The sequence below is a fragment of the Acomys minous genome (genome assembly GCF_964271855.1).
Source record: "Acomys minous genome assembly, chromosome: 5".
NCBI lineage: Eukaryota > Metazoa > Chordata > Mammalia > Rodentia > Muridae > Acomys > Acomys minous.
The window spans coordinates 12,836,276-12,857,494 of record NC_140494.1 but is presented as its reverse complement, the minus strand read 5'-3'; the positions used below and the strand labels follow the sequence as shown (position 1 = coordinate 12,857,494).

At 43.0% G+C, this 21,219-nt stretch overlaps 2 protein-coding genes and 1 long non-coding RNA gene across 6 annotated transcripts in view; 1 reads left to right on the top strand and 2 right to left on the bottom strand.

Moving 5' to 3' along the window:
- SEC61A2 (SEC61 translocon subunit alpha 2) overlaps positions 1 to 8,137 on the bottom strand; it is a 28,340-nt gene extending 20,203 nt beyond the window's left edge. Inside the window, exons 1-3 of one of the 4 annotated variants that reach the window (XR_014779633.1) lie at positions 7,954 to 8,136; positions 5,953 to 6,020; positions 4,256 to 4,321 (exon numbers count right to left, since the gene is read on the bottom strand). Coding sequence is in view for 3 of the 4 variants with exons in the window: in XM_084784026.1 (XP_084640152.1) it covers positions 4,256 to 4,321; positions 5,953 to 6,020; positions 7,954 to 7,960 (141 nt within the window). In the remaining variant the exon portion in view is untranslated. Of the gene's footprint in view, positions 1 to 4,255; positions 4,322 to 5,952; positions 6,021 to 7,953 lie in introns of all 4 variants that reach the window. The other 3 variants (XM_084784026.1, XM_084784027.1, XM_084784025.1) reach the window with 3 other exon arrangements.
- Positions 8,138 to 9,147: 1,010 nt separating this feature from the next.
- On the top strand, positions 9,148 to 14,347 carry LOC311598721. The gene is made up of 2 exons (XR_014779634.1): positions 9,148 to 12,905; positions 12,936 to 14,347. It is a non-coding gene; the product is annotated as an uncharacterized lncRNA (long non-coding RNA).
- Positions 12,935 to 21,219, bottom strand: part of DHTKD1 (dehydrogenase E1 and transketolase domain containing 1) — a 39,625-nt gene continuing 31,340 nt past the window's right edge. Inside the window, exons 13-17 of the mRNA XM_084783987.1 lie at positions 20,222 to 20,386; positions 19,376 to 19,458; positions 18,758 to 18,927; positions 16,606 to 16,691; positions 12,935 to 14,858 (exon numbers count right to left, since the gene is read on the bottom strand). Coding sequence (XP_084640113.1) covers positions 14,754 to 14,858; positions 16,606 to 16,691; positions 18,758 to 18,927; positions 19,376 to 19,458; positions 20,222 to 20,386 — 609 coding nt within the window. The 3' untranslated portion in view covers positions 12,935 to 14,753. The remainder of the gene's footprint in view (positions 14,859 to 16,605; positions 16,692 to 18,757; positions 18,928 to 19,375; positions 19,459 to 20,221; positions 20,387 to 21,219) is intronic.

Here is a 21,219-nt window from a genome sequence, read left to right as displayed (position 1 = left end):
TTCCTTTTAACTCTGCAGACAGGGTCTCTCTAAGCTGCCCAGGCTGGCCTTCACCTTGAGACCTCCTGCCTCAGCTGCCAGAGTAGCTAAGATCACAGGCCGATGGCGCCGGGCCTGGAGGGCATTCTTTCATCTGTGTTTCCTTCTTGGGATCTGGGTAATGATTTAAATCCCAAAACCTCACTATCTATATTTTTACAGGTTGCTGACCCTTATAGAAGATTCAGTATTTTTAAGACAATTCTCATAAATAAATCAACCTAAAAAGTGAAAGCTGTGTGTGTGTGTGTGTGTGTGTGTGTGTGTGTGTGTGCATGTGTGTGTGTACACATATATATGTATGCACACACACAGTGGGCATTCTTACAAAAATGCACATAATGATTCTAGATGTTTATATGAAAACATAAAGGACCTACAGTTGGTCCATTTAAGTAAAGAACAAAGCTGCAAGATTTTTCCTAACTCATTAGTATAAGAATAGTGTCAGAATCCAGCTGTTGCTCCGAACACAACACTTCCTGCAGCTTTCCCTGTCACAGATACCAGCAGACCACCCTACGGAGACATTTGAGTCCTGAGCTAACAGACTCCCAGGTGCCAACACCTTTCTAGCCTAAGAAGTGAGCCTGCATCAAAGTGAGCACTGAGGACCACAAAACTGGCTCCTTGCTCTCTTCTGTGCCTCCTGCTTAGGAACCAGAGAGCCTGCTGTAGGCTCAGGATGTGAAACATCCCCAATTCTCAGAAACGTGTAAAAAGAGACTCTCAGGTCTGCCGTGGGGGATGACTCCTTGCTTTAGAGGCCCTATTTATTATGCTGTCTCTGATGTTGGGGCCCAACTCTCCTCACAGCCCCCACTATGCCACTGCCTCTCTTTCTATCCATCTGTGACATTAATTACTCATATTCCCTGTCTTAAGTGTTTACTGCTGTGAAAAAAACACCATGACCAAAAGCAACTTGGGGAAGAAAGGTTTGTTCCACCATCCAGGAGCACCTGGCTCAGCTTGTTTTCTTTCTTTTTTTAATCAAGAAAATACAGTAGGCACGGTGGCACATGCCTTTAATCCCAGCACTAAGGAGACAAATCAGACAGATCTCTGTGAGTTCTAGGCCAGCCAGGTCTACCTAGTAAATTCCAGGACAACCTTGTCTCAGAAAGAAAAAAGAAGAAAATGCCTTAGTGGCTTCCCTACCAGCTGGTCTTTCTTACAGTAGCACTCTCTCCTCTCAGATAGCTCTAGCTTGTGTCAAGCTGACAAAGCAGTAGGCAGTATACTTCCAACAATCAGCCTCAGTGCTCCTCTCCAACACTCCTGTGACACCTTTCAATTGTGATTTACTTTGAAGTTATGGGTATTAATTAATATAGGATTATTTTCTGTAAAATGGCCGTATAGATCAAGAAAACAGGAGAGTAAGACATGTGTTTATATAAAAACTAGTATTCAATAAGATTCCAAGGTATTTCAACTGGGAAATTTCTCAGCAAATTGTTCTAGAACAAGTGGATACCTTTGTAGAAAAGATTATCTTGGAACAGATCACCAGCCAGTACGTGCAAGCCAAATGTTCAAAAGAACACTAGAGAAAAATTTTTACAACAGGCAAAAATTTCTTAGGTTGGCCTGACCCAGCATAGTGATGAACATCTTTAATGCCAACATTTGGGAGGCAGAGGCAGGAGGAGGCTCTGTCTCAAAAAAGAAAAAAAAAAGGCTTTCGTAGGTGGGTTGGGTAAGTGACACACTCCCAGAATCCACACTTAGGAGACAGAGACATGCAGTTCACAAGGTACACAGAGGCCGCTCTCAAGAATAATAGTAAATATATTGGGCAGTGATGGTGCACACCAGGACAGATGAACACTGTCTTGAAAAAAACAAAAAAGAAAAGAAGGAAAAAAGAAAAATAGTAGTGATAAATAAATTTCTTACAGCCGGGCATGGTGGCGCACGCCTTTAATCCCAGCACTTGAGAGGTAGGGGCAGGAGGATCGCTGTGAGTTCGAGGCCAGCCTGGTCTATAAAGCGAGTCCAGGACAGCCAAGGCTACACAGAGAAACCCTGTCTCAAAAAACCAAAAAATAAATAAATAAATAAAATAAAAATAAATAAATTTCTTACATTTTTATTGGGCAAAGAACTTACATATTGTATTTAGAAACCATAAAAAGTTTACAGTTCAATAATAAGACAATAAAGCTGGCTGGTAGTGGCACACACCTTTAATCCCAGCACTCAGGATGCAGAGGCAAGCAGATCTCTGTGAGTTCAAGGCCAGCCTGGTCTACAAAGTAAGTCCAGTACAGCCAAGGCTACACAGAGAAACCTTATCTCAAAAAAAAAAAAAAAAAAGAAGAAGAAGAAGAAGAAGACAATAATCAATTTTTTAAATTTAAAATAGGCAAATGACTTTAAAAGATACTTTATGAAAGACAAATTTATACCGAATACACGTCACATACAAAAAGTTGCTCAGTATCATTTATCAAGGGAACTGAAACTAAAACCACACCTATTAGGATAACTGTCATTCATGACAGATGAACTAGCTGGAAACAAACAAAACCTAAGCAGGAAGCACACAGGAGTCTCAACTGGGAGCACCAGAGGTAAAGAGCACTGAACACAGTTACCATGCAGATCAGCAACCTATCCTAACCATGCACTCCTGAGAGCAAAAAGACGCGTACACAAACGTTTACAGCAGTCTGTTTCAGCCAAAGACTGCACACAAGCCAAATGTCCAACACGTAAGTGAATGCACTGTGATATAGTCACACAACAGAAATGAAAATTGCTGACAACAGGAGAGAATAATGGGGCACAAATGCAGCCAAGGTACATAATACTGTTGAGTGAAAAATGCAACAGTGAACCCACCGCTTTGTACAATGAGTGTGTGAAAGCAAAATGACAACACTCCAGATAAACCGTGTGTTGCTATCAAACCCACATTATAATAGATGTACACAGTTATTCAAATGAAAAAAATTGCTAACAACACAATTAAATCTCAAAAATATTATAAATTCAGATGCCGACACCATGACTATATATATGTGGAATTCTAGAAAAGCCAAACTATAGCAATGAAGGGCGAGTCGGAGCTTGCCTAGGACTGAGGGTTAGGTAAACAGTGGATGAGGAGTGACAAGGAACTTTTGAGGGTAACAACAATGTTCTGTTCCTACTTAAGTAATAGCTTCTTGGGTATACACATGTCAAAACTCTTCAGAATGTACAGTATAAAATGTTACTTTGTACATATAACTCCCTAAAGTTGATCTTTTTAATGGGCAGGAGCTGGGGGGGGGGGGAGTAGAGAGAACTTCAGAGATGTTAACAGCATGTGGTAGAAATATAAATGCATGCTTCTTTCTTTGCACTTAATATTTTTTTAAAACTACTCTCTCCTGACCATCCAAAGCGAAATTAAATCAAGTACGGAAATAAAAGTACTTTAGTGACCTGATAATTTCATTCTCCAACACCAAGCTGACCTGAGTTCAATCCCTGGAACCTACAGGGTGACAGGAGAGAATGAACTCCAACAAGTTGTCCTTCACCTCCACACATAAGCCACAGTGTTAGGTGTACATGCATGCCAACACTCACAGCAACACACACACATCAAAGAAACCAACAGTATGCTGGGCGGAGGGGGTCCAGCTCTTTAATCCTAGTGCTAGAGGCCAGCCTGGTCTACAAAGCCTTTGAAACCCTGTACAAAGAAAACCCCCAGGGGAGGGGACAACAAAATAATGACGGAGCTAATGATGCTACTCAGCTTAAACAGCAACTCAGTCACACAGGGCTTTCCTAGCATCCAGAAAGCCATGGGTTTGATCCCCAGACCACAAAGAAATAAAGACAGCAGAACTCAAGAGCTGAAGAGATGGCTTGAAAACTAGGAGTCCTTGCTGCTCTTCCAGAGGACACAAGTTCAATTCTCAGAACCCACACTGGGTAGCTCACAACTAGCTGTAACTCCAGCTCCAGAGGATCTGACATCCTCTTCTGGCCTCCATGGGCACCTACACATCACACACACACACACACACACACACACACACACACACACACACACACAGGAATCTACACCTCACACACGAAATAAATCTTAGAGGAAAAAAAAAGCAACCCTCAATATATTTCAGTATATTGTTTTAGCAGTTTTTCTAATTCTCACTAATCAAGACCTTAAAGTAATACAGATATATATATATTCAACAGTTTGGTTACATACCTGACAGCACACTAAGAAAATGAAGAGTGTTATAGCAGTCCATAGTACCTTCTCTCTGAACTGAATCTGCACAACAGAAGTAGAAAGAATGATCAATCAAAACCAAGAAAAACCAAACACAAAGCAAAAATCCACACTAAGGTACCATAACCATTCCCCACCGGGGCATGCTCCTATTATTTACACAACCTAGCTTGTTCTAGCTAAAGCAAAGAGCCAAACATCTCAAAGATAAGTCTCTCCTTTTCAAAACAAAAGATATTAAGTTTTCTGAGCCCTTTGTATATTATAGATAATAATCTCAGTCAGATGTACATTAGTGAAGATTTTCTTTCATTCTTTAGGCTGATTCTCCTTTGCTGTGCAGAAACTTTCAATTTCATAAAATTCCATTTGTCAGCTGTCCCTTTTCTTTTCAGTGACTGGAGTCTACCCAGAAGCCCCTGCGCACACCTGTGTCTAAAGGCGCTCCCTCTACTCGTTCTTCTCACAGTTCAGGGTTCCCGGGGTCATATTGAGGTGTTTTTTTGTTGTTGTTGTTGTTTTTAATCTATTTGGTGCTGATTAAATTTGAAAGATTTGACTATAACTTGTAATAGTTAAATCTGTATCTGCAATGTGCTGCTAGCCCCCATGTGCTGCCACAAGAAAGATAATTTGAATATAGATGTTTCACATATACCATATAAGGTAAATGAAACTGAAGAGGAGGCAAAGTAAAGGAGATTCAATACACAAGGTTCAGTTAGTAAGGAAACTGCATGAAACTCTGAACGATTTTACCCAGGATTCCTAGGATATTTCACAGATTGTGAACTTACACATTAGGATGCCTAAAATATAACTTAAGTAGCCATCTCTACAATCTCAAATCATTAAAAATTCAAGGTACTTCTAAATAAAATAGTAAGTCCAACAAAAGTGTTATCAATCTCTATGTCCCTATTTTGTTATTAATTCCCTAATAACTAAAAGTACAGAAAAGGATAGTCTGGTAACTAGAAAATTTGAAATCAGTATTATTTCTGGAATTTAAAGTATCTTAGTTCTAAATATGCTCAATGATTGGAGAACAATGTGATGTAGTTATGATACTGTCTAAACACATTCCTGCTATTTCTTTCCAAACAAGAAATAAAAATATGGGAGACATATATTTACACCATTGCAATTTATTATATAAAACAGTTGGTACTCACCAAAACCTAGCCATGAGATCATATCATTAGCTAGCAATACACACATCCTACACTAAAGAAATTATAAAGAACCAACATGATCAGGAGTATATACTGTATCTTAACACACAGGCCAAGAAGCACCTGGGTTGGATAACTTAAAACCACATTTTTGAGAGAATGAGAATCCTTCCTAGTCTTGATCTCCCTCCCTTTCTCCCCCCTCCCTCCCTCCTTGTTTTTGTCTGTCTCTCTCATTCCCTTCCTGCCACCTCTCCAAGAGAATCAATCCCCAAAAGTTGCCCTTTGACCTCCACAGGTCCACTGGTGCACAGGCACAAACATATATATGAGAAATATTAACTTAAAATTTAAAAACAGGTCTATACGTGTTTGCAAAATAAGGAGGTAACATTTTCCACCTAGAAGCAGAAATGTTGGGGTAAGGAAATCAGCCTTGGTGGTTTGGCAGAGTAAGTCACTCTGTTACCTGGTATATTACTAAAATAGTACACTTACTTTCCTTTCAGGCTTCTGAATTTCTGGTAGAACTGCACAGAAAGGTTTAATAACTTCTAAAAACTTGACTGCAAAAAGAAAATGTTAAAGTTTAAAAATGTATCTTTGAATGGTTCGATAACAAATTTGCTTTAACAACAGTTTATCCCACCCACCAAAATTAAGTAATCATCATGTTCTCAAGTTCAAATAAGTAGATCTACAAGAGATAAAGCTGCCCAAGTGGCTAGTGAGTAGAAAGAAAAGTAAGCAGAGAACCCTGACTTCCCAGCTTTTTCATGCTCAAACCCAATCCTTTTATCTATACAGAACAGAAATAGTCAAATCATTGCTATGTAAAGTAAACAGAGCAGTTTACTACAGTACTAATAGATGGTAGAAGACAAAAGGGAGCCTCTCCTGGGAATGGTATAGTAGCAAGCCATGAGCTTAGCCTGGAGTACTGACTTAAACAGCTGAAAGATGGCAACATTCACTAGGCAAAGAAAAAAAATTAGGATTACCTCCTACAGGCAACCTTTTTTTTTTTTTTTTTCTTTTTCTTTTTGAGACAGCGTTTGTCAGTGTAGCTATGGCTATCCTGGAACTCATTCTGTAGACCAGACCGGCCTCAAACCCCGAGATCCCACTCGCTAGCCTCTGCTGGGACTAAAGGCATGCGCTACAACCACCTGGTTTACAGACAACTTTTTAAATTCTACACTACTTCATTTCAGTTAGCTGCATTTCACTGCTTGGTCATTCTCTAAGTAACCCTAGCAAAGTCCTTGCTTAAACACAAGAATCAGCCCAGAGAACGGCAGTTATGTTTATTAGAAAGCACTGCTTTCCAAGGCTACTTTTCTAGTAAATGAAAGTAAGATAAGCCAAGGTTTAGGGATAGACACTGTCTCCTAAGACCCGCAGGCCAGAGGACTCGAACAAGGTAAAAGTCACTAATGTCGGCTAGAATTTATAATTGTCATGTTTGTTATCTAAGTACAAGTTTGGACTATTTAGAAAGTAAGTCTAAATTCTGAAAACATTCACCTGTAATTTAAAAAAAAAATCTTCGGGTCACATCAGAAAACTCCCTATAATCTTATTCCCTTTCCTTCCCATCTCAGCCCTAGGGACCATGCGGGATTTCTTGGCATTTTATGATTTACTGTACTGGCGTTCAGGTTCAAACAACGCTGTTACGTGCCGCCAGGTACCCTAACCCTCCTCGTGCTGCAGAATTCCATTTATCATTCACAATCTAAGGCCAGGGGTCTCGTCTATTTTGTTTCCAATTCCCCCCCGAATGTCTACCAGTTGGCCAACTGGATGCACCGCTTGGACATGCAGTTAGGGATCCCTTTAAACGCAAACATGTGAACTGCTAGGTAAGTATTTTATGTGATTAGACATGTGGGTGAGGCAGGGCCCTCGAAGGATCTCATAATACGAGGCCTCGTCCCTACCGAGCGCACCAACTTGCAGTTTTCAATGGCTACAGAATGACTGGGAAGAATATTTCAAGGAAAACGCTTAGCTACCGATCACACGCCTTTCCTCCCCTAAAACACATTCTATGAATCACGTTTTTTATTTTAAATGAGGGAGACTTATTCATCGCAACACGCCAAGGAATCGTGATTCGGGAATAATAATTTTTTAAATATATATATTAATGAGCTTCGTCAGATCCAGAAAAATCCCAAGTGGTCCAAAGGCGAGAAGAGTGTCCTAACTCCCCGCCCCCCCCCCCAAGTCAATGGCCTCCCCGCGCCATCCTCGCTCCTCGCCGCCGAAGGGGAGCAAACGCGGACGTCTGAGTGCCCGTGACCCCCCAGGCAAGGCCTCGCTGACGGGAGGCGCCTCGGCAGAGGCCCCCAGCTCGCGCCGTCCGCGGCGACCCCGGCGAGGCCTGCGCATCCCCCGCCCCCATGACGACCCTAAAGGGGGAAGCGGCTCCTCTGCCTACAGCCCGGAGGGACCCGCGGCCCTGGAGGCTCCCGCTCCGGCCACCACACTCACTGCCCATGGCGGCGGCTCAGGACACCCGGCGGGGAACCACGGGGCTCGTAGCTGCCTCCGCTGCGCTCCTCACGAATCTGGCCTAGGCGGCGGAGGCTCGGGACACGATCCGGCCGTCCCCGCACAAGCTCCGCCCACGAGTCATGTGACAGGCGCTCTCGGCTCCGCCCAGACCGGCCCCCCAGACCTGGCCCTGGCCGTTGGCCGACGTCCACTGCGTTGCCATAGTTACCATTGGCGGGAGTGGGGGGGGGGAGACAGCGGCGGTGGGCGCAGGGGCGGGGCTGGACGCCAGGAGGCGGGGCTGTGCCGCCATAGTGGGCGTGTCTTGGTGGTTGCTCTCCCCCCCCCCGTTCCAGGCCTCCGAGAGGCCTCTGAGACCCAGGGGTTTTCCCTTTTCCAAGTTGGTTTCCTGGATTAAGTTTACCAGTCCTGGAGTCCTGCTGATCCCCTGAGGCCTGGGGCTAAGCTTCCAGAAGCAGCCTTTTCTTTCTGTCCCATCTTAACTGTAACTTCTTAGAGATTTGTAAGTAGTGGCGACGCACTGTGCAGTTTTCCACCATGCCCCCACTCCATCTTCCAAAATATAGACATCAAGGTTTTATGCCTCCTGAGACGGAGTTCTCTGAAGTTAGTTCTTCGACACTTCTGGTGGCTCCTCCTGTCTCTCAGTGTGTGCCTTCCTGGACAGTATGTAGTCAAAACTGCAAAAACAAAGCTACAGGGGCAGAACCCAGCCAGTCCTACATTGTGGTCCCCATGAATGCCTTTGGGCAATCGACCTAGCTGAGCTTCCTTGACAAAATATGGACAACAGCAGCCACCTCAAGCCGGCTTGGAAGTTAAAGAAGGCTCTGAGGTTAATTTTCCTTACTCAAACTTTAAGCCAATCCCAGAAATCAAGTCTTCTGCAACAAGTGATGTCAAAGGTGACAACCTACAGTCAGTCACCGTTCAGATCCAAAGATGTGTTCTTTTGTTCAGATCTATACCCAAGAGGAAACTGGATAAGCACGGGGTCGTGGGGGAGCACCCTCAGGGGCCTGCAAGGGGTTGGGGCTTTCTTCTTCTTCTCCTTCTTCTTCTTCTTCTTCTTCTTCTTCTTCTTCTTCTTCTTCTTCTTCTTCTTCTTCTTCTAAGATTTATTATCATGTATACAGTGTTCTGCCTACATGTACACAGGTGTACCACAAGAGGGCACCAGATCCCATTATAGATGGTTGTCAACCACCATGTGATTGCTAGGGAACTGAACTCAGGACCTTTGGATGAGCAGACAGTGTTTTTAACCTCTGAGCCATCTCTTCAGCCCCTAGGGGGTTTCGTTTTGTCTGCTTGTTTATTTGTATCTGTGGCCAGTCTGACTGTTTCACTCAAATCTGGCCAGCAGTGCTATTGTGAGCACTTCTATGCAGCTTCCCAGAGTGGACTGGGAACAACACACACCAGCCTCCTCACAACGTGGTAGCAGTGGTTTAGTGCCACTGGAACTAAGTCTCATTTATTGTAGTGTGTTTGGAGAGGCAGCCAGGAAAGTCTGCTCAAGTTCTAGGAGGAGAGAGAAAAGACACCACCTCGCGGGAAGACCTTGAGTAATCCTCCCATCCTTTGAACTCACCCTTATTTCATCCTACTTTGTTAGCCATTACTGCCCCCACCCCGCTCTTCCTCCTCTTTTTCTTGAGACAAGAACCTCATGTACCCCAGGAAGAGGTTGACTCCACAGATCAACTTGAGTAAACCCTCCACTACTCTTCAATCTATCTGTACTTCCTGACTAAATGCTGCGCTACCCAGAACTTCCTGGCCAATATGCTACCTAACATATGTCTATCAGGCACAGCATTCTGCCTTTACTCTTCAAAATTGTTTTAGCATATACACCCAGGAAATCTCTTGAGCTGGACAGAGGACTTAGCAGTTAACAGCATGTATTGCTCTTGCTTAGGACTTGGGTTCAGTTCACAGCTGGCTGGTTTTATTGCAACACTGGCTAGAGTCATTTGAGAAGGAACCTCAAGTAAGAAAATTCATCTACAAGATTGGCCTGTGGCCAAAGCCTTTATCATTTACTTCGGTGTATTTCTAAGGCAAGATAAAATCCTGAGTTTTCTACATTTATGATCGATGTGGAAGGTCCCAGCTCACAGCGGACAGTGCCACCCTCCCTTGCTCCTGGGCACTATAAGATAGCAGGCAGAGAAAGCCACAAGAACCAAGCCATTAAGAAGTGCTCCTCCTAGGCCGAGTGTGGTGGCGCACACCTTTAATCCCAGCACTCAGGAGGCAGAGGCAGGCGGATCAATGTGAGTTCGAGGCCAGCCTGGTCTACACAGCTACAAGGCAGTAGCTTACAGCCTTCCGTAACTCCAGTCCCAGGGGACCAAACACTTTCTTCTGACCTCCATGGTCACCAGGTATCCGCATGATACACATACATACATACATACATACATACATACATACATACATACATTCAGGCAAAACACACATACACATAAAACAAAACAAAGTCCCTCCCTTGTCAGGCATGGTGGCACACACTTTAATCCCAGCAAGCAGGAGCAGAGGCAGGTCAGACCAGCCTGTTCTACATACTCAGTTCCACTGCGCGAAGGGTTACATGGTGAAGCACTGTCTTAAAAACAAGGGCCTGGCGTGGTGGCACACTCCTCTAATCCCACCACTTGGGAGGCAGAGGCAGATAGATTGCTGTGAGTGCGAGGCCAGCCTGGTCTACACAGCAAGTCCAGGACAGCCAAGGCTAGAGGGAGAAACCCTGTCTCAGAAAAAGAAAAAAGAAAAAGAAAAAACGAAAACAAAACTTTCTTTTTTGAAATAGACTGCTACTTTGAAGAGGATCAAAACCTTTTTATTTTTTCACTTCTATGTATTTCTTTGGTGGTGGTGGTCGTGGTAGTGGGTTTTTTTTGAGACAAAGTTTCTCTTGTGTGGCCATGTGTGAAACTTGCTCTGTAGACCAGGTTGGCCTTAAACTCAAGAGCTCTGCCAGTCTCTGCCTCCCAAGTGCTGGAATTAAGTAAGGTGTGTACCACCACTGTCCAGCGTTAATGCTTAGTATTTGTAAGGCAAAATAAAACCAATGCTGTATGTAGAAAAGAAACCCAAAAGAATATTTTTGATGAAGTATCTTTCTACTCCTAAATGGTTGTTTCTTATGTTCACTCACTATATCTGCCTCTCCATACGAATAAGGGAAGACAGTGAACAACCCTAAAATAAGTTTAGAAAATGTTTCCTAAATTAATGGAACTTGTAATTTAGGAAAATTATTAGGTTTTATTCTGTGTTTTTATTGACTTTTAAAAAACATGATAAAAGTAATTTATAGGTTATTTATATAGTGTGTTGTATATACATTGATTTTTCAAAATTTCCCCCCAAAACATGCTTATTTTGTGTAATACGGACTCTGTGAAAAACTGCAATTAAAAACTAAACATCTAGTATATCCAAAAGAAATACCGAGAAAGCTTTTGAAACGTCAAGACGGAAAGGCACTACTTCCTTCCTGGCCAACCCCTTTTCTTTCCATTTGGGAAAAGAAATACATACTGTTTGTATTGCCATTTCAAGAATTTTTAAAAATGGGGCTGGAGCTGGGCACACACCTTTGATCCCAGCACTCAGGAGGCAGAGGCAGGGGGATCTCTGTGAGCTCAAAGCCAGCCTGGTCTCCTCTACAAAGCCAGTTGAGGACAGCCAGGACTGTAAGAGAAACCCTGTTGGGGGTCAGGGAGGGGCAGGGGACATGGGGCTGGAGAATCCAAATGTAGTTCCCAGACTCCACAGCTGGCTGCTTACAACCACCGGTTTTCCAGGGGAGTGGGCACACACACACACACACACACACACACACACACACACACACACACACACACAAGAGGAGGCGGGAATAAATCTTTTTAAAAATAGTAAAGCTAGAGCCTGGTGTAGTGGTGCACGTCTTTAATCCCAGCACTTGAGAGGCAGAGGCAGGCAGATCTGGATCATTGTGAGTTCGAGGCCAGCCTGGTCTACAAAGCAAGTCCAGGACAGCCAGGGCCACACTGAGAAACCCTGTCTTGAAAAACCAAAAAAACAAAACAAAAAATAGTGAAACTAGAAGTAACTTTCAGAATATTTCCCCAAATAAAAAAATGTATGCAAAACAAAACTGATCAAAATGATTCTTACAAAGTAGAAATTTTTATTTTGCTAAGAGTAATGTGTCATTTTAAGCAAAATTGAAAATTTCCCCTGGTTTTTAATATTTCAACTTACAAACTATATACTTGAAGTTCTATTCTTCACTAAACAAGTACAGTTATAGACAGCAAATATGAGAAACTAACATCACATTTTTAAAAGGAAAAAATACAGTAGTGTATATTTGATTTGAAATTCTTCAAATAGTCTTTTTCTGCAACACAATTCAAAATGTGGTTGAGATGAAGACAGGTAAAATGACATAAGACGCTTTCATGGCTCATACAGGTAAAACCATAGCAAGAAATAGTGAACTTATGAGATGCACGGTTAGGAAGAAACTTAGAAAGAACAAGACAAGAGTATCTTTAAATTTATTAGTGTCCATCTCATTTTATAATTAGAGTTTTCAACCCTTTTAACTAAAGAAACCAAGAGATAGGCTGGGCAGTGGTGGCATAAACCTTTAATCCTAGCACTTGGGAGGCAGAGGCAAGCAGATCTCCATGAGTTTGAGGCCAGCCTGGACTACAGAGCGAGTTCCAGGACAGCCAGAGCTGTTACACAGACCCCCCCCACCCCGACCCCCCTAAAAAAATAAACCAAGAGCTAGCCTGGCATGGTGGTGCACACTTGTAATCTCAGCACTCTGGAGAACAGAGACAGGCAGATCTCTGTGAGTTGGAGGCCAGTATAGTCTACAGAGTAACTCCTGGACTGCCAAGGCTGTACAGAGAAACCATGTTTTGAAAAAGAGAGAGAGAGAGAGAAAGAAAGAGAGAGAGAGAGAGAGAGAAACCCAAAGATATGAGAATAAAGATGCATTATGCTTCTTTCAACTTAAATATGCATTATTATTCTTATTTAACAAGCCTTTGAAAGCTTATTGATTTATATAAGTAGTACTAAATTACAATATTTATAGGGCTTGACACAGGAAGAAGGATGGAAAGATACAGAAAGAAAGGTAAAGGGTTGAAGGACTGCTCAGTGGTAGAGCTAGTAAGCTCAGGGCTCTGGAACTGACCTCCAGCTCCAGAAAAGAGATGGAGGCAGGGACATAGAAAGAAAAGAGAAACAAATAATAGAGAAATGTTAAATAAGTACACTAAAGCATTATTTTAAAATGCAAATTATAGTCTGACATGGTGGTATACACCTTTAATCCTAGCACTCAGAAAGCAGAGGCAGAGAGATATCTGAGTTCATAGGAAGTTCCAGAACAGCCAGTACTACATAGTGAGAACCTAAAATCAACCCCCCCAAAAGTACATTATTAATCTATTACGGTAGCCAGAACCACCTATACATTAAGGATGTAAGACATGGCCCATGGCCGGTAAAACTGGAAGGAAAATGGATGCATTCCAGCTCTTCAGATTTCCCTATCACCTTTTAGGAAAACTGTCATAAAGGAAGAATGGTCCATGATAGATGCTTCTCAAAACCACCTCAAAAGAGGCCACACAGCTGCTATTTGGATTTGCTTCCGATGCTAGGTTTAACTCACAATGGAGTGAGTCATTTGGTGACCTCTAAGAAACCCCAAGTACCTGGTTTAGGAAGGTGGCTAAAAATTAATGTACTTTACAGCACATATAGCATCATAACTGTACCTGAAACCATCAGAGACAAAATGATTAATCAGACACTGAAATCCCTCTGTCAAACACCAAAGTGAATTAAAAGGTTAGAAAATGTCACAGCAATATAATAGGGGGAAGGGGAACCTAATAGTAGGAAAACCACAAGTTCGTTGTAATACAGCTAATACTTCATAATTCAAACGTTATTAGGGGCGAGGGTTGTAGCTCAGTCAGTAGGTAGAGTGCCTGCTGGCCCTGTGGGCTCGGTGCTCACTAGCAGCACTAACTGGCCATGGGTGCACAAGTGTGTAACCCTAGCACTCAGGAGGTAGAGGCAAGAAGATCACAAGTTCAAGGCCATCCTCCGCTAAGCAGTGAGTATGAGGCCGGCCTGGACTACACAGGACTCTGATCACACACTCAGAAATTTGGATTTAACAGAATTTACTTTTAAGGAGAATGGATAAAACCTGAAAGATCAAGAATCTGGAATGGCATGATTTTAACGGTGTCTGATGGAACATTTTGTAGAGTGGCTCAGAGATAACATTTAAAGCAAAAAATATTACTTCTCAAGGAACTTGAAAAGGGGAAATTTTTAAGAAAAAGTGATGTGCATTACACCAATTAAGAGGCAGTGTTGGGGCTGCCCATACACAGCTCCACAATCTGGCTGAAGAACTTTCTCTGTTTGTTTATGGTCAGTTAGAGTGGAGTCTGGATCCAATTGGTTAATGAGCTCCTTTTCCAGTTCATTCATATGGAACCAAAGTGTAAAACACTATTGGCCTGCAAAGCATCAAACCTACCACCTGTTTCACGTACTTATAAAATCAATGCCCCTACGTACTCCATTTATTCCAGATTCAGTTGTCCAAATCAGCGCAGACCGTCAGAGGAACGCAGACTTCCACACTAGCTAGGGGAAAGGAACAAGAGTAGAAGGGGCAGGGCTTTCTTCTTTGGCACTTTGCTTAAGAGGCGACGCTGGCTCCTCAGAGCGTGCTATGAGGTGAAGGTCCTGCTGAGGATGTCTTCATGCTGCCGCTGGTGCATCGTGCCAATTCCCACCGCAGGTGCTGGCAGAGGGGGCCGGCTTACAAGGCGGAGCTGGCGCAGGAGCAAAGAAGAAATCAAAGGACAGTTGCATCAGAGTTCTACTCCGGTCCACTAAGAAGGTACAGCTATTCCCCATTAGCTCAGTCAAGCTAAGAGGAAATACTGAATTACAGATTAGGAGGAATTATCTACCATTGAATTGAGGTGTGATAAGGTGGGGGAAAAGCCTACCATTCGGCTTTAACTGTAGTTTCCTTATATGTATTTACATGTGAAAATGATGTGAGCCTGTGAAATGAAAGAACTGCATTCTAATGCGCACAGAATAAAAAGATACACTTAGAGGTACAACTAGTCTCATTGTTTCTCCCTTCCTGAGGAAAAGAAGACATATAGTCTGACAGCACTGCAGAGGCATGTAGGCTAACTGCACTGTAAACTTGTGTGACAGCACTGCAGAGGCATGTAGGCTACCCGCACTGTAAACTTGTCTGACCGCACTGCAGGGGCACGTAGGCTAACCGCACTGTAAACTTGTCTGACCGCACTGCAGGGGCACGTAGGCTAGCAGCACTGTAAACTTGTCTAAGAGCACTGCAGAGGCATGTAGGCTAGCCACACTGTAAACTTGTCTGACAGCACTGCAGAGGCATGTAGGCTAGCCACACTGTAAACTTGTCTGACAGCACTGCAGAGGCATGTAGGCTAGCCACACTGTAAACTTGTCTGACAGCACTGCAGGGGCACGTAGGCTAGCCGCACTGTAAACTTGTCTGACAGCACTGCAGGGGCATGTAGGCTAGCAGCACTGTAAACTTGTCTAAGAGCACTGCAGGGGCACATAGGCTAGCCGCACTGTAAACTTGTCTGACAGCACTGCAGGGGCACGTAGGCTAGCCGCACTGTAAACTTGTCTGACAGCACTGCAGGGGCACGTAGGCTAGCCGCACTGTAAACTTGTCTGGAATAAGTGTGCATTGGGTGTCGCTGGTACCAAGCTGCAAAATAAACCAAAAGTATTCATCGGCATCTTCCTCTAGCACTTGTGCCAGGCAGGCATCAGGAGGACGTAGTAGGGAAAGCAACAACTAACACAAACACATTTCAACATGGTATTACAGTTGAGAACCCTTAATCCAAAACCCAAAATTCCCCAAAATCTGGAACTTCAAATTTATCTTTTCAGTCCTTAAAGGGTCTTGGGTTTTGGAGCCTTTCCAAGTTTGGGAATTTTCTTAATGTTCCTCAGCTTTGAAAGTCAATGCAAATACTCCAAAATCTGAAAAACTCACATATCTCAAACACTTGTGGATCTAAACATTCTAGGTCAGGGAAATCAACCTGTAACCTGCATACACCAACAGCTCCGTAAACTCAACCTTTTCCTCCAAAGGAATAATCTGAGCTGGTCTCAAACTTATAAACTCAAGTGAATTCAACCTCCTAATATAGGTATATATAGGCATGCACCATTATGACAAACCTAAAAATAATTTTTTACCTCATTTTATCTTTAAATAAATGAGCAAGCTGGTAACAGAAATCCATATATTGTTACTCCAAGAGAAACAACAGAGAGTGAGAGAATATGAATAAATATGTATATAAGAATAGGCACTAGAAGCAGGGCACACGCCTGTAATCCCAGCACTTGTGGAGGCAGAGGAAAGTGGATCTCTGTGAGTTTGAGGCTAGCCTGGTCTACAAAGTGAGTCCACGAAGCCCAGGCTACACAGAGAAGCCCTGTCTCAAAAAACAAAGCACCAACGAAAACAAAGCATAAAGAATAGACACTCACCTTGCAGGCCAGTTGTTTTTCAAACCTTGGAGAAACAAAACACCATGGGCCCATGTTCTGAGGCTCCTCCTGACTCCAAATGACATCTACAAAAAGAAGCAATTTACTTCAACTTTCAATCAACCAACTGATTGTTGCTAATGTTGGGACTGACTACAGACCATCAGGATGAGGAGATGGTGGGGGCTGAAAGAACTATTTTCATCCCGGTTGCACAACTCACATACACTTACATATCAAGAATGTTTAGAGGAACAGATGGATAGATGGTAAACAGATACATTTCCAACTTCAGTTAAATATCTGCTTTTCCAACACGTTAGCATTTAAAAGTGTTTTTATTAGTTATGTGTGAGTATGCATGTTTGTATAAATGTATGTCATGTGTGCAGCTGTCCAAGGAGGCCAGAAGACACTGGAGCCCTTGGAGTCAGAGTTACAGGTAGTTGTGGGCCACTACTGTAGTGTAGGTACTGAAAAGCACTCTTAACTCCTGAGCCATCTCTCTAGCCCCTGGTGCATGGTTGTGTTCTCTCTCTCTCTCTCTCTCTCTCTCTCTCTCTCTCTCTCTCTCTCTCTCTCTCTCTCTCTCTCTCTCTCTCTCATAGTTATGTGGTCACAAGAACAATCACCCTGATTGTGTGTAGTCAGTATCCTCCTCAGTCCCAAACATTAGCAACAATCTCTATTTGTTCAGTCTCACTTTTACCAAAATGCCATTCAAGTGCAGTCATATGGCATGTAGTCTGATGGAAATTACCAAGATACATCTGTGATTTGTCCAAGTTGTTGTGGAGAACAACTGTTCATTCCTGGGGCTCAGTGCTAGCCTACTTGTTTTTTAGCATCCTTGAGGCCCTGCACAGCATGCAGTACCTCCTTCCTCTTTTATTGACTAGTATGATATTACACATGACATGTGTCTTGCTACAGGGAACTGTGTTTATTCATTCTCTAGGTGAAGGACAATTTGATTGTTGCCAGTTTGAGACAATTACAAATAAAGCTGCTTAAAAGTAAATTAATTAATTAATTAATAATGCTAAAAAAAAAACAGTTGCATGCAAGTTTTTCTGTGAATGTGTTTTCATTTTCTGGGTAGACCAGCAGTAGGAACTCTGGATCACATGGTAACTTGGGTGTTGTGTGATGAAAGGCCATCTTCCAGAGCGGCTGCAGTCACGCGCAATCCCAGCAGAGCTGACTGAGGCTGCTTTGAATCCTCATGAGCACATGCTATCAGTTTGTTTATTTATTTGGGGGGCGTTTTGTTTTGTATTTTAAATATATTTTTTGTGTATGGATGTTTTGCCTGCATGTATATCTATCTCCACATGTGTTCACCACATGTGTGCCTGATGCCCTGGAGGCCAAAAGAAAGTGTCAGATCCCTTGAAACTAGAGTTTCAGACAGCATTAACCACCATGTGGGTGCTATGGACTAAGCTGGGTCCTCTGGAAGAGCAGCCAGTGCTCTCTCCAGCACCTACAATAATTTTTACAATGCAAGGTTTTCATGTTGATTAAGCCCAATTTTTGATGACATATCTAAAAACTTTCATCTAACCAAGCTCACAGGGATTTACCCCTAATTGTGTTACATTCACATTTTGGTCTGTAAACAGTTTCTTTCTTTCTTTCTTTCTTTCTTTCTTTCTTTCTTCTTTTCTTTTTTTAACATTTATTTATTAATATATATACATTGTTCTGCCTGCATGTATACTTGCAGGCCAGAAGAGGGCACCAGATCACATTATACATGGTTGTGAGCCACCATATGGTTGCTGGGAATTGAATGCAGGACCTCTGGAGGAGCACCCAGTGCTCTTAACCTCTGAGCCATCTATAAGGTGCCTGCAGATATAAAAATTTCCAATCCTAGGTACCAAAAATCCTTATCGTTACAATTACATTGCAATTATCACATATGATGGAAAAGCACTGATGACCCCCACATTCAAGAAATTCCATTTAGATGATAGTGGGAAGACTGAGGGGGACCCAGACAGACATGGCCGTAGTGGTAAGTTCAGAACATAACGTCAGACGCCGTGAGAGTTGACTTCCTAGTACCTTTCACCTCCCCACCACTTTCCACCTGAAATCGTGCAAGCAGGTTTGCGACTCATGAAAAGCAGGAGCAAGCCTTTACCTTTAACGTGTTTGTATTTGCTCATCTCTTGTTGTAATGAGTCCAGTGGGAAAGGGCAGAGTTCCTCTATTCGAATGATGGCAAAGTCATGCTTCTTGGACCCCAAGGATTCTCTTTGCTTCAGCAGGGCATAAAAATGTTTGCCGCAGCAGAATATGAGGCTTTTAACACTGTTGGGGACAAAGTAGGCAATGTAGGTGCGGAGAGGAACATCCTTGAGAACTGTGTCAGGAGAAAGAGGAGACTATAGAGTTCACTGGTTTGCAGAGAAAGCTGCTAGGAGCTCTGCTGGTGGGCTCTGTCACCTGCTGAGCCCAGCAATTCTGCTTCAGTGACACCTGTCCCCGGAGTTCGCCCTCTCATACACACTCCCCTTAATGCGTGCTATAGGAGAGGACTGAGCTGTAGCTCAGCAGTATAATACTCGCTAGGATGGTAAGGCAGTGTATTCAGTCCTTTACATGTGTATACACACACACACACACACACACACACACACACACACAGACACACACAAATAAATAAAAAGAAAAGAAAATACTGTCACATAGAAGGAGAAATTTTGTTCACTGAATAAGACCTCCACCCAGAGTAAGAAACAAAGAGACATTAAATTACTTTTTTGGATCTACTGACGAATCACCAATGACAGGTTTGAATGCTGTTCCTGGGGCCATTTCCTGAAGAGTTGACACAGCTGCCTAAGGGAGAGAAATGGCTAAATTCATTATCAACAAATGGCAAAGAGACACAGCTGTCTGTAACTTAAAGCAGCTCTTTTTTTTTTTTTCCGAGACAGGGTTTCTCTGTGTAGCCTTGGCTGTCCTGGACTCGCTTTGTAGAGCAGGCTGGCCTCAAACTCACAGCAATCCACCTGCCTCTGCCTCCCGAGTGCTGGGATTAAAGGTGTGCACCACCACGGCCTGGATAGAGCAGCTCTTATGACAACACCCAGCATGCTGACCCAGAACTACACTTAAGCACACTCACCAACACAGTTCTCCAGGACGCACTTGTGTGCTTCACACTGAAAGGATAAGAGCTTGCCTTGTTGGGACCATAATACAGCTTCCGTTTGTTTTGTTTTTGTCTTTTTTGTTTTCTGAGACAGAGTCTCACTATATAGACCAGGCTTGCCTTTAACTTACTGAGATCCCCCTGCCTCTGCTTCTGCACCCAGAAAAGCTGACCATTATAATCATTTTACATTTTGACTTGGCTTCTTTGAGACTTCTGCTTCAAAATTTTTGTATCAGAAAAGCCTTTCCAGAGAAAAATAAAACGCTGCCACCACCACCACCATACAGAAATGCATGCTCCTGTGTGTTCACACACACACACAAACACACACACAAAGCAAATAAAACAAAATAAATAGGTTAAATACAGAACATGGAGAAAACAGAATACAAAAAAAAAAGTGGCAAAAGAAAAAAGCCCCACGAGCGAGCTCTTTCTCCTTACCGGGTACCTGAGTAACATTTTGGGAGAAGCAACAATGAGAGGTTTTCTGAAGTTGCGGACCATCTGTCTTCTAAGCAGGTGGAAGTACTGCGCCGGAGTAGTCGGGTGTACCACAAACATGTTCACAGTGTCGCTGTCCACACCTTCTTCTGCACTGTCACACATCTAGATGAATGGGAAGAGGAGAGCACAGGCACGCTGAGACCATCGGCTTTAGCCCCGAGCACAGCGCGCTGGCCAAAGGGACGCCTGTGTACTCTCATAATCTCCCTCTGCTGTGCAAAACGATGAATAAGCATTTCCCCTGACCTATAAAGTATTCAGCCAGGGAGGAGACACAGGGTCGTCTCCATCTACCAATTTCTAACACAGCATCTTCTAGGCAAGACTGTTTGAAAAAGACATCTGGGGAAGAGTTTCTGAAAAACACATTCTGGTGACTTTCTCTTGAGCAGCCGGGACCCACACATGGGTATGGGATAGAGAGGCAAAAGGTTCAGATGTCCACGGTTGTCCTCAGCAAACACCAAAGTCAAACAACACAAAACCCTGTCGCAAAATAAAACAAAAGAAACCAACGGATTCTCTGTGCTTAAGCTTCTATTAAAATATCTTTCCCTCCACCCCCAAAATATTCTGAGCACTGTCAGATTAAGAGAACACTGTCAGAATCTCACTCACTCTCCTGGTAAGCTAAAATCATAGTATGCACATTCCAACATTAAAAAAAAAAAAAATCAAATGCAGACTAAGTCAGGTGTGCTGAAATCCCAGGAATTGGAAGAGGACTGGAGAGAGACAGGAGAGTTGAGAGGACCCAGGTTCAATTCTCAGCACTCACATGGTGGCTCACAACAATCTGTAATTATACCTCCAAGGGATATAATGTCTTCTTCTGGTCTCTGAAGGCATTGTACGCATGTAGTTCACAAACAGATATGCAGGCAAAACACCCATACACATAAAAGTAAATAACTCTTTTTTTAAAAAGCTATAGC